We start from the raw sequence: 12,629 nt of genomic DNA, 5'->3' as shown, positions 1-12,629 counted from the left end.
TCCGTAACCGAGTCAATCCGTATTCGTATATGTATCCGAATGCTATCCGTGTCCGAATCCGAATCCGAACAGAAATATGAAAACAAATATAATATGAGTGATATCCGTTCGTATCCGATCCGTTTTCATCCCCACAACCAATCAAACACATTTCAGGTGATCCCAGCCGTCTGTTTCATACTTGTCTCCATTTATTTTTATGGTCTTCCGGTCTTCCCCTTTCCCGTGTTCAGCCGCTAGCCCGCTCTCACTGTTGATTCCAACCCTCTCTCCCTTCTTTCTTCTCTCTGATGAATCTCTCACTTGGAGATCTCATCGTGCGTCGATGAGAGCTGCTGGAGAGGGGCAGTGTCGCAGCGAGCGACGGCCTGAGTTGGGCCCTATCCATGCCGATGAGGAGACAGAGCTTTATATTGATTCCCAAATGCCCCCGCGATTTATCAGATGCTGCTCCGCCTCGTGAATAGAGTGAGGCCGGCATGGGGTTTTCCTTGGAGAAGGACCGGCCATCTCTATGAATTTTTGTGATTTACGCGGGTTGCAAGCAGTAGCCACATTTTATATACTGGACAGAAAAATCCTAGACCATTTTTTTATTCGATTTATAGCTTCTCCGTTCGGCTTACTGAATTTTAGCTGAAACTGACTAAAAAATATTGTTCTGGCTGAATTGTTATGAGAAAAAATACAGTTCCGGATGAAAAAAAGAAGTCGAATAAATCGGCTTCTGGGTAGGTCGAACGGCCTAGTCCCCTTCTCTTTTTCTGCGTTGTGCATGTTGATATTCTTTGCTTGGTCTGAGGATAGGGATTACTATTTATGGTGCATGGATTCGGTTGCACACGGATACACCATATCAAACAACAGATCAACGGACTACAGCAAATTTGATTCGATTTGGTCTGATATCATCGGTAATGTCCGTCCTTGGCTTCTTCGTCGCCATAGACTCTGTCTCCGACTCTTTAACAGGCCGTCGCGGAGGGGAGCCGCACCTTGTTTGTCTTGGCGTCGGACTGGTATACGCGATACGGAGGAAAGACGGCGACAAAGTGCTACATCTGAGCGGTGGCGGCGCTGCACACGGGATCGGCCTAATTTCTATTTATATCTTTTTCTATTTGGCTTAGGATTTCTATTTAGCGTACTCAAGATCGAGAGATCTGTTTAGATTAGGATTAGAATTTCTAACTATCTAGGTTACGTTAAGAACATGTGTCCAGTATGTCATATAAAACAGGTTGTACATAGCCTAACAAAGGTCCACATTCACGGAGTTAGTTAGGAAGGATGGACAAAAAAAAAAAGATCAGAGAAAAAATATTGTCTCTTTTATTATTAGGTATAGATTAAGTGGCCTCATCCTCTTAATACTTTCAGGATGTAAAGGACTAACTCTTGAGCTCCTCGCAGAACTTTATCCTTGTTAGAGCATCTCCAAGAGCCTTTTTAAATTATGCTCTCATTTAAGTAAAAGTCGTTTTCTATATATTTGTACTCTCCAATAACTTTTCTATATCGTGTGCACAGTCTAGTCTAGAAAGCCATTCTCACTCTCCATTTTCAGCTAGCGAGAAATCTAAAATAGAGGATGTTTATATTTAGATATCCAATTGAAGAGGCTATTGGAGAGTATTTTTTCACTAAAATGTCTCTATTCCTATAAATTAGGAAAGATATAAGGAGTCTCTTCAAGATGCTCTTAGAAATTGTTGTTATTCTCTTTGCTTTAAAGCTAAAGTTCCTAATTTAGTCCATGATCAATCCACTGAGTCTCCGAGACCCCAACAACCTTCTAAAATTAGAAAAGAAAAAAGTGAATGAGGTTTAGTCAGCTTTCTCATTAAGAGAAGAAATCGTCAAACACGGGCTGGTAGGTTAAGAACTTCCCTCCCAACCATCGCCTCCGACAGAGTTTCTCTCTTCTAAAATTAGTGAAACGGGACTCCTCATTTCCTCCCCTCCAACACCACTGGACAGTAATCGCCTAGCACCTCCTAGCCTCAGACCTCACCGAACATATCAGACCCCGACCTCTCCTGCCAATGGTCGTCCACCATCTCAACCGCTGCTCAGAGGGACGATACAGACTCGGTCCGGCCGTTTGCCCGGCCGGACCTTCACCCATGTTGACACCAAGAACCTCCTTTGCTTCCCATGGCCATGGAGAAGAACCAAGACTCCCGGTTAATCATGGGCCGGTACAGGCTGGGCCGCCTCCTCGGCTGCGGCACCTTTGCCAAGGTGTACAAGGCCCATAAGGTGGCCACCGGCGAGGTCGTGGCCGTCAAGGTGATGGACAAGGATGCCGTGCACCGCTCCGGCATGGCAGAGAAAGTGAAGACCGAGGTGGACGTGATGCGGCGCGTGCGCCACCCGAACGTCGTCCGCCTCCACGAGGTGATGGCCACGCGGTCCAGGATCTACTTCGTCATGGAGTACGCCAGCGGCGGGGACCTCTTCGCGCGCCTATCCCAGAGCACACGGTTTCCAGAGCCGGTGGCGCGCCGATACTTCCAGCAGCTGATCACGGCCGTCGAGTTCTGCCACAGCCGCGGTGTCTACCACCGCGACCTCAAGCCCGAGAACCTGCTCCTTGACGTGCGTGGCAACCTCAAGGTCTCCGACTTTGGGCTCAGTGCGCTGCAGGACAGCGGCGCCCGCTTGCGCGGTGACGGCCTCTTGCACACAGCGTGCGGCACGCCGGCGTACGTCGCCCCCGAGGTTATCAGGACCCGATACAACATGCGTGCATGTGCATGAAGCTTAATAGCATGCCTCTCTCTTCAATAAGTGGTACAGGCTGACAAAAGTGCAACGCGTTTTCATGTTTACCATTAATCATCAGGTTCTCTTGAAGAGTGGCTACGACGGTGCGAAGGCGGACATCTGGTCATGCGGCGTGATCCTTTTTGTGCTCCTGGCAGGCTACCTTCCGTTCAATGACACCAACCTGATGTTGTTGTACCGGAAGATCACACAGAGCAACTACAAGTGCCCGCCGTGGTTCTCCGTCGATGCGCGCAAGCTTCTTGCCAGGCTGCTAGACCCCAACCCCAAGACCAGGATCACCATCTCCAAGATCACGGCTAATCCCTGGTTCCAGAAAGGACTCTGCCCTCGCACCGGCAAGTCCAACGTCTTGAGCGAGACCTCCGAGGTGCTAGGCAAGGAAGCCTACAAGTGCCACCACCAGCGTGAGGACGGCGACAACGACAATGAGGACACCCGGAAGAGGAAGCGGACCAAGGTGACGATGTCTTCGCCGACCGTCGTCGTGAGGCCTTCAAGTATGAACGCCTTTGACATCATCTCACGATCGAGCGGGTTGGACCTGTCCAAGATGTTCGATGAGGAGCACAGGTTGGAGGCACGGTTCTCTTCTAAAGAAACCACGGCGGCGATCGTGTCCAAGCTGGAGGAGATTGCTGAGACGTGGAAGCTCAGCGTCAAGCTAAACAAAGGGGGCAGAATCGAGATGGAGGGCAACCAAGACTGTCGGAGAGGTGCACTCGCCATCGAGGCAGAGATCTTCGAGGTGGCGCCATCGGTGCACGTGGTGGAGATGAGGAAGACCGGCGGTGACTCGCTCGAGTTCCGTGAATTCTACAAGCAGGAACTGAAGCCGTCGTTAGGTGACATCGTGTGGTCGTGGCAGGGCGGTGATTCGCCGCCTCCGGCTCCTGTGCCGGTGCTCGCGCCGAGGCAGGCTACTAATCAACGTTCCTGAGTTGCCACTGCTGCATAAAAGATTTTTGCAGCGACATTTTGATACTAAGGGTTCACTAAAAACAAAGTATTTAACCTATTGCCACTATTGAGGGTGAGTGGCAAATGATTTGCCACTTTGTGAGAGGGGCCAATGCGTGAGGGATTAAGCATGACCCTCTAAAAGTGGCAAAACATTTGTAATAATATATCATTGGTGGTTCGATACTAACGGTTTACAAAAAACATAATATTTAACATATTACCACTATTTAGGATGAGTGACAAATGATTTGCCACTTTGTTAGAAGGATCAACATAGGAGGAATTAAGCACGGCCCTCTAGTAGTGACAAGACATTAATAATAATATATCATTACTGGTTCATAATAGATCTCGTAGACAAAACGGTTTTCACCGGTGGTTTGTGACACAATCGACGGTAAAAACAGGGGCCATGTTCACCAACGGTTCCTATTCGTTCGACGGACCATTGGTGAAAATGTTTGTACTAGTGTAAAAGGCATGATGCCTAGCCCGCCCACTTTAAAGACAACCCTAACTTCAACACCCTCTCAACCAAAGCCCCCTCTCCCAGCCACCATCCTCTCACCCACTCATGGTCATCCCTCCACCCCCACGCAAGCGGACTAGGCAGGTCTGGCAGATCTTGAGGCTAGTGTCTAGCAGATCTCGAGTCCATGCACTGGCCATACCCCTCCCTCTCTCACCCCTAGATCTCGAGCACAGGCAACAGTAGTGATCGTCTAATCGATAAGCGCGACATAGGTGCCGTGGGCGAGCGCGACCACGGACGATGAATGGATCAAGGATGGAGTGTGTCAGCCAGATAGACACGTTAGCAACACATGACAATACTGTCAATACGACAAGTTCTTGGCACATGGATGACTAAATACGACAAGTTCTTGGCGCATGGATGACTAAATACGACAAGTTCTTGGCGCATGGATGACTAAATACGATAAGTTCTTGGCGCATGGATGACTAAATACGACAAGTTCTTGGCGCATGGATGACTAAATACGATAAGTTCTTGGCGCATGGATGACTAAATACGACAAGTTCTTGGCACATGGATGACTAAACCTTGTCCCCACCATCACACTGTCTTGATTATCCTTCAATGACATGATGCAAATAAATGCTTCAACGTCAAGTAAGAGTTTTACTTTCTAGCAACGACAATCTGGATGGTTCCTAGCGCATTGACGCCTAAACCTCATGCTCATCATCCTACTCACCGGACTTGCGACTTATGCATCGCACATAAACTAGACTTGTGGCATGAGTTGGGAAGAAATACATGCACATAAACCAAATTATTCACTTAGTATTGCACATTTGACATATTCACGATGTACTGTCACTCAACCCTCGTGCCCACTATCACGTTGGATAGACAAAGCCTCGCTTGTAATAAGTTCAACCAGGAGTTATGCATTGTAGCACTGTCCCATCCATCAGGTTCTTAGATCCTTGATGCCAACACCTCGTGTCCATCGTCACGCATGTCGGACCACTTCATGTGATATGAGTTGAGAAGAAATTCTTGCAAATCAATTAGGAGTTTCACTTTTACCACTTCCCAATCTAGCAGGTCCTCTGCACCCTTGTGACGAACATCACACTGGCTAGACTAGTCTCTTGTGGCATGAGTTGGGAAGAAAGCTTGGACATCAATGAGAAGTTTCCCTTTTTAGCACCGCCTATCTGGCTGGTTTTCAATACCTTGGCACCCAACCCTTATGCCCACCAAACTAATAGTTGAACTAGCATCCTTGGCATGAGTTAGGAAGAAAAGCTTGCATGTCAACAAGGTGTTGCACTTTCTAGCACCGCTCAATAGACGGTATCGGTGTTTTCTTGCCTCCGACTTGTAAACTACAAACCATGAACGACATATCAAATGGGTTACACACAGGACATATTTATACTGGTGTAGGTACATGATATCCTCCAGTTTATATGAGTTTTATTGCTTGTGCGATGTGTAAGGGTTTGCAGTGGCGTTGATGAAAGGCGTCGAGATTGTTTTCGTCTAAGCAGTGTGCTGATCAGGGCTACCTGTAGAATCCCAAATAGCTCACTAAAATAACTATTCCACCGTCAGAAAAATCTTGTTTCCAGAAAGCAAGGCCGCGTGGGCCTGACTTTATTTACGGACGGTGAAAATGTGAAATGCCTGCGTTGCACATCTCATCAATCGTCCCTATTGACACCACTCGAGGATCATTTGCTCGCCTGCTCTGCCTCACTGCTGTCAAGATGGTCACAGTCTCACAGAGGGCCAATAAATTAGCCAGAGCGCAAACAAAAGTAAAGTTACATGAGTCACGATGCACGCTCCACGCGTCACGCATGCAAGCGCGCTTTGCAGAAAGCTGGCGGCTGGCCCGGTAGTCTCGGCTATCGCCCATGCGTTGGCCGGCCACGCCGTCCACGGCCAAACGGCATGACGCAGAGCGCCGAGCGATGGTCCATGACCATGCTGGCCTGTGCGCCAGTCTGCCTCGTTTCGCCGGGCTCGGCGGTGATGACGGGGCACTGAAGGCGACGCGAGACACGACCCGGAGCCCCCTCCGGCGTGTCCAGGCCTCATCGTGCGCGCTGGCCGCTGGGTGTTCACGTCCCGCCGCGGCCCGGACCCATCCCCGGCCCCGTCCGCCTCGTGCAGCACTGTAGCTACGCCGGATACAGAAAAGGGACGGGAAAGGTGAGCGCCGGTGCGGTGCCTCAAAGGCCAACGCCGCACACTCGCTAGGCAGGCAGGTGGCAGCCATTAACAAAGAGTAAAAAAAACACAGAGAAGATGAGACGTCCACGGCTTCTTCTATGAAGAAAGGAAACACGCCGTGTATATAAAGAGTGTGACAGTGTGTGGTTCGCGAAAGACGCAGAAACGGTAATGGCAAAACGAAGAAGAGAGATCAGCTACTCATGCTAGCACACAGATAACAGATAGGATATTTAGTTGCGGCGGTTAATTTAGGTTCTTAGAACAAAAAAAAAAAGCATGCACCAGCTTTGTACATATTAATGGACGGCATGAAATGCACTACGGTGATCGATCCGTCTATAGAAAGACATACAGGTGGTACTAGAGAGATGGTGTCCACGCTACACACGGGAACGGGATGCTAGCTGCAGGCAAAGGGTGAGGAATGGCAAGCCTTTCATGGGTTCCGGCGGACGGCGGCGGATGTGCTGTCGGCCATCCCGGCGCTCGGCCCGTTAAGCTGTTGCTGTGCGCCAGCTGCTCCTTCCCTACGGCGGGTCCAGTCGCGGACGGAGAGGTGCAGGTGCTTGCCTGCCGCCAGCATCTCCACCGCTTGCCGCGGCGTCAGGATCTCCGTCGCCAGCGCCCGCGCCGTCGCCATCATCAGCTCGTCGGCCTCCACCAGCAGCCGCGACAGCGCGGCCTCGTAGCTGTCCAGCGCCGCGTCCACCGCCTCGGCGTCCGCGCCTCCTCCTGGCCCGGGCGCCCCTAGCCGCCGTACCGCGCCGTCGCAGGTTCCTCGGGCAGCGCGAGCGCCGTGCCGTGCCGCCGCCGAGGCGAGCTCGCCGCGCTGCTTCACGATGGGCAGGAGCGGGCGGTCGGCGACGTCCTCCTGCAGGGTGGCGAGGCGATCCGACAGGGCGTTCTCCTGGTGCACCGTCCGGCTGTGGAGGTCGTTGATGAGCAGCAGCTGCGTGGACGTGATCCCCTCCGCTCCCGTCGGGATGATGCCGTGGCGGAGGCCGCCCAGCAGCTCCTCCACCTGCGCCTCCAGGCCTTCCCCGGAGAGGTTGTAGAGCAGGCGGACGGTGAGCGAAGGGCGGCAGCCCCCGAGCCAGAGCACGGAGTTCTCGAAGGCGGTGCACCAGGGCGGGGCGAAGAAGGCGGCGCCGTCCTCCCGCGACAGCGCGCGCCTGCGGGTGGCGTAGTCCTGGTACCCGAGCATGCACCGCTCCACCACGGCCCGCAGCTCGGCGTCCGTCGCCCGGGCCGCGGCGGCATTGGCCGACGCCGCCTCCAGCTCGGCGAGGTCCGCCTCCTGCCCGGCGATCCAGTGCCGGTAGCACGACTCGTCTCTGTGCAGTGAGACCGGGACTGGAGACTGGACTTATTGACGAGAGAGTAAGCACATGGCCTATGTGTTCCCACTATATATGCTGTTGTACTCTTGTAGTACACATGCCTCTTTTGACCTTTTCCCTCGTTTCAGTTTTCGGCAGGTCCTGTGACTTGATCCGTCTCTATGGTTCGTCGGATTTTGCTTGATTGTTTCTGCGCTGCGGTATGTGTAAACCGGGACGACGGAGAACGACTGAACGAGGCTTCGATATCGTGAAGATGCATGCGTGCGTGTAGAGCCCATCTGATGTGGATCTCTATCTGCATCTGTATCCGATGACGGCGGCGGCGGTGCATCCTTGTGCACCGAGAGCTTCCGGCGAGTCCAGTGCAGGTACGGTCGTTCCTGCGTGCGCGTGCAGTGGCTCGTTTGCGCAAACACAGTAGGAGTAGCTTTGTGTCTACTGTCTAGAAAAATGAAAATAAATATTCGAATTGTCTGACATTGGAATCTACTAAACTTTGTAATATAGATATTCGTATTTGTTTTTCAGATACCAGGTGGGTAATTTTTAGTATTATTAGTTAATTTAGTTGACCTAATGTATTTGTTGTTGTAAATTATTTAATACTTTCAGTTATTTATTTATTTATTTATTTACTGATATAAATTGCTCTATATAATTTATAATTTTGTGACATTTTGTAATAATTTTGTAATTACAAAGACATTGATAAAGCAAAATGGTTATTTGTTGCCTATCATTTTTAATTTTTTTAACAACATCTATCATTTTAGTTGAATTTCTTCACTTGACCTATCATTTAATTAAATATTACTTCCTATGGGCCAAAATATATAAGGCGTAACCATTTTTTATCCATATCCCATAATATAAGGTGTGCTTACTCTAGAGACGTGTACATAGATGCTAGTAGTACTAGTGTTGATAGAGAGAATTAAATGTGTTCCTTGGTCTTTGAACCATTACATTTTATATATTGGGATAGAGGGAGTATATTATAATTTAGTTCACTTCAATATTAGAGATTATTAGAAGTGTATTTTTTATTTTATTTTCACTTTGGTTATCAATGAATTTAAATAGTAAAATTATATTTATGTATATTGAATTTAGCATGTGACAGGATCTCTCACAAGTCACAAAACACATTCTCGGCATGCTAGCATGAACCACGCGCAGTCCAGCGCGGTGTATTCGTAGAACAGAATCATATAGGCGGTGGACACCGCGCCTGCCATCGTGCATTCGTGCCAAACACCGAAAGGCCAAAAGTCCGAGACGAAACGGCCCGCCTTCCACGCTCTTCGGGCACGCGCGATAGCTGGAGCGAGTTAGGCCTGGGATGTCGTGGCAAAATTTTAGCCCAGTATTTTTAGTTTTTTTATGGAGATCAAAACAGGAGTGCTAAAAATGAGTAAATAGTTAAAAACTGAGCTAAAATCTTTTGGTCCTAAAGAAGCCCCAAACTGAGCTAAACTCCCTCGGGGCGGGCATTGGACGCCCCATACCTCATGCCGCTCGCATGCATGACTGTACATGGATAACTAAACATAAATCAATCATTATAGATTAGAGGACTAAAGTTTAGCCTATAGATCCAAACAGCCCAGCAGGGGCTAAACTTTAGGGACTAAGGGCCTGTTCGCTTGGAGGAATTCTGAAGAAATTTGGATGATTTGGAGTAATGCTTTGTGAGAGAACAACATTGTTTCGAATGAAAAAAAGAAACGGATCAAGCTAGATTTAAAGGCACGTGAACGGGGCCTAAACTTTAGTCCTAAGACTAGTAATCCAAACACTACCTTAGTAGTTTTAAGCCAACTTGTACTAAGTTTTAGCACATAATTTTTTAACTTAGATAGTTACACATGACACTTTTATATAACTTTAGAATAGGTATAAGAGCTTAGCTCTTATTAAGAGCTAGTTTTTCTCTCTCTTCTATTAAATATGAAAAAAAATTCGTAGAGCTAGCTTAACCGCCAATAGTTGGAGCTGCTCATCCAAAGTCCCACACCAGTTTTTTTTTTAGGGATATTCGAGCTCGAGGTGCGTGCACGCATTTTGCGTTCCAGGATCAAGATTCGACGGCTCGCATACACTACGGGGTGATTGGTTGCACCCAGGAAGTCTGGCTGAGCCTCATCCCAGCACCACCGCTCGATGCCTCGCATTCTTTTTATGCCTTGTCTCATTCATCTTCACTCCTCGTCCCATATAAATCCGTCTTTCTCAATTCTCATTTCCCTTTAGATACAGGACGACGTGATGCACCCATAATACAGAGACCCATATGTCATACACTTAAAACTCTCGTGTATGCATGTAACAAAACAAGATTTTATCTCGTACTGGACCAATAACAAAGACAACCAAACACAACTGGATACACAGTTTAAACATACATCTCACCGTCCTAAATCAGCTCTCTATCTCAGCTCCCAGCACAGAAGCAACCAATCACCCCCTACACTGATTGGGTAGTGGAGAAGAGTTGTCGCTGCAGAGCTAGTAGTGTATCCAACCATAGGATCGGCGCGGCGCCATGCGTTTCCGAATGACCGGGTCTGACGATAATAAATGTTCGGCTGTTCGTTAAGAAAAACACTGTACCGCGGCTCATAAACAGTCGAAGGACTGCACTGATTGGCTTGCGCCTGTGCGTGATGGGGTTCTTGGACCAGTGCAGTTTGTTGGCAGACTGGCCTTGACAGCTTAGCTCGCTCCGATTTTTCAGGCTGGGCCCAGAAATCAACCATGAAATCAGACCTGTCAAGAAAAAAAAAAAAAACACAAAAGAAAAATACTGACAATCTTCTGTGTAAATTTAATAAAACTGAAAACGTTTAACTTAGAACAAATTATAAGGACATTTTTTTTAGAGAGAGGTAATAGGAAATAATAAAGCAACAATTTAGTCCTATTGACCTTTTAGAGCTCATTTCAAATGCAAAAAAATTCATGAGGATCTACATATATTTCACGGGAATTGTTTCAATTTCACAAGAAAATCATAGTAATAAAAAAGATCTTGTATTCTCTATTCTAAAGTTTACAAGCTAAAGTTAAGGACTAAAAATTTTAGACATTTTAACTCACTTTTGTGGTCTAAAGTTTTATGAGATGGTCTAAACTTTATATAACACTCTAGACCTTTTGTTTGGAGCCTCAAGAGATAAAATGGTGTGACTAAAACCGTAAGGGCCTGTCGTTTCAACAACCACTACGCTAACAAGGTATCATTGCAAATGTTTCCCGACTCCCGAGCGTGGAGCGCCGTACAGCCCACAGGAATGCTGCAAGGGCAACGAAGAGTATTTTCTTGAGAAAATTCCTATATATCATCGAAGGCTCAAAGCTATATCTACCCCTTACATGCCATCCAAAATTATACATTCTGCCATTAATTCTGATTCTTTTTTCCCTTTTGTACTATAGGTAGCGTGTCTGTGCATTGCTACGGGATATCTAACATTTTATACTAAAAACACATGGATCGCACGATAAGATAACGATACTGTAAAAATTAAATATCAATGTTAAAGTTACAGTTAATCTAAAAAACAAAGTTTATGAAATTAACAGTCACGGAAAGCGCGGCGTCATAGGCTTACACACTCTACTTTACAGACCTTTCCGTGATATACAGAAACAAAATCTCAAATTTGAAGTATAGGAATCTAATGTTGAATTGCTTCTTGATTGGTACCGGTACTTCAGCTGCGAGAGGGGAGCAACAGGACTACAGGAGGAAGAGAGAGGCGGCTGCAGCGCGGTTACCGGTTGTGCAAGGGAGTAGTCCACAATGCGTCACACAAGGGGGCCCACTTGACGGCACATTAGCATCACAGGCGGGGCTAGGCAGACCAAAGGGGAGCATGGTTCTTAGTGCATTGTCACCATATAGTTCTCCAAGAAAATATCTGAACGGCGAATTATCAAGGCGCTCAACTTCTGCAAGAGCAAAATGGTTTATAGATGTGAATATGCATATCTAGGGCTTGCTAACTCAATATACAATAGCACACTGCTAAATTAGAATTGAATCTACCAAGCAATGAAAATTGGTCCACTAAATCCATTATTCTATTTTGTGATAAGATTTCCTAGATTTAGTCATACAAAAATCACATCAATGATTATTTTAGACCGTCTTTCTAGCCTAATGCTTTAACTCTAGGATGCAACAAACTTCACAGACAGCATGCCATTTTTACTTTTCTAATATCATAGAAATGGAGCAAGATCATCTAACAAAATTCCAATGTATTGTCTAAAATCAGGAGTGGTGAAAGGACCATCAGATTATCACAATAAACATGTAACTTTACATTATCACAAGTGAAAACTGAGATCTGTACCTCCGAGAATGTTGCTGTTCACCTTCATGTACTTCTCCTAGTCCAGTGAGGCCTCCTTCTCCAATGCAGGTTAATAGATGGTGGGAATTTATGCAGTTCCTCCCAATTCATGTATTCTGGCAGGAATTTATGCAGATCCTCCCATATCAGTGACAAAAGCATCCGACATTGTGTGAGAAAAGGTAAATTCAAGCACTAAACACTAAACTGAGCTATGAACTCTAATGAGCAATACTTACAAATGCCGATTCAGGGGAGAGTGAGGTATCACGCTTCCATATCTGGATTCAGGCAAGTTCTCGTATTATCACAAACTCTAACTCACAACCTGTGATTGTACTGCCCATAGCATAAATCGACCTGAACAAATTCGAGCTCACAGCCTGTGATGGTACTGTCCATAGCACATAGCACTAATCAAGAACAGCTTACAAGCAAGAAAATAGCAAAATACCT

The 12,629-nt window shown here is 47.2% G+C and overlaps 2 protein-coding genes across 2 annotated transcripts; one reads left to right on the top strand and one right to left on the bottom strand.

Annotated features, from left to right (window-relative positions):
* The first annotated feature begins 2,035 nt into the window (after positions 1-2,035).
* LOC136453024 (CBL-interacting protein kinase 30-like) lies at positions 2,036-3,941 on the top strand. The gene is made up of 2 exons (XM_066453601.1): positions 2,036-2,724; positions 2,849-3,941. Exons 1-2 carry the CDS (start codon positions 2,158-2,160, stop codon positions 3,728-3,730), a joined length of 1,449 nt encoding a protein of 482 aa, XP_066309698.1. The 5' UTR covers positions 2,036-2,157; the 3' UTR covers positions 3,731-3,941.
* Positions 3,942-6,800: 2,859 nt separating this feature from the next.
* On the bottom strand, positions 6,801-9,050 carry LOC136455115 (protein DOG1-like 2). Its single transcript, XM_066455267.1, has 3 exons — positions 8,960-9,050; positions 7,911-8,254; positions 6,801-7,829 (listed from the first exon to the last, which is right to left on the bottom strand). Exons 1-3 carry the CDS (start codon positions 9,048-9,050, stop codon positions 6,906-6,908), a joined length of 1,359 nt encoding a protein of 452 aa, XP_066311364.1. The 3' UTR covers positions 6,801-6,905.
* Between the last annotated feature and the right edge of the window lie 3,579 nt (positions 9,051-12,629).

Source organism: Miscanthus floridulus, chromosome 5, assembly GCF_019320115.1.
Source record: "Miscanthus floridulus cultivar M001 chromosome 5, ASM1932011v1, whole genome shotgun sequence".
Lineage (NCBI taxonomy): Eukaryota > Viridiplantae > Streptophyta > Magnoliopsida > Poales > Poaceae > Miscanthus > Miscanthus floridulus.
Note: the sequence above shows the minus strand (reverse complement) of the source record. Positions and strands in the feature narration are given on the sequence as shown.

What these genes read in the sequence shown, in the direction of transcription:
- LOC136453024 (XM_066453601.1), top strand. Translation starts at nt 2,158, where the DNA reads ATGGCCATGGAGAAGAACCAAGACTCCCGGTTAATCATGGGCCGGTAC. An exon ending in CGGCGTACGTCGCCCCCGAG is followed by an intron (nt 2,725 to 2,848) that starts GTTATCAGGACC and finishes ATTAATCATCAG; the next exon opens with GTTCTCTTGAAGAGTGGCTA.
- LOC136455115 (XM_066455267.1), bottom strand. Translation starts at nt 9,050, where the DNA reads ATGGCAGGCGCGGTGTCCACCGCCTATATGATTCTGTTCTACGAATAC. An exon ending in CATGCTAGCATGCCGAGAAT is followed by an intron (nt 8,255 to 8,959) that starts GTGTTTTGTGAC and finishes TCATTTTTCTAG; the next exon opens with ACAGTAGACACAAAGCTACT. An exon ending in GAGGGAAAAGGTCAAAAGAG is followed by an intron (nt 7,830 to 7,910) that starts GCATGTGTACTA and finishes CAATAAGTCCAG; the next exon opens with TCTCCAGTCCCGGTCTCACT.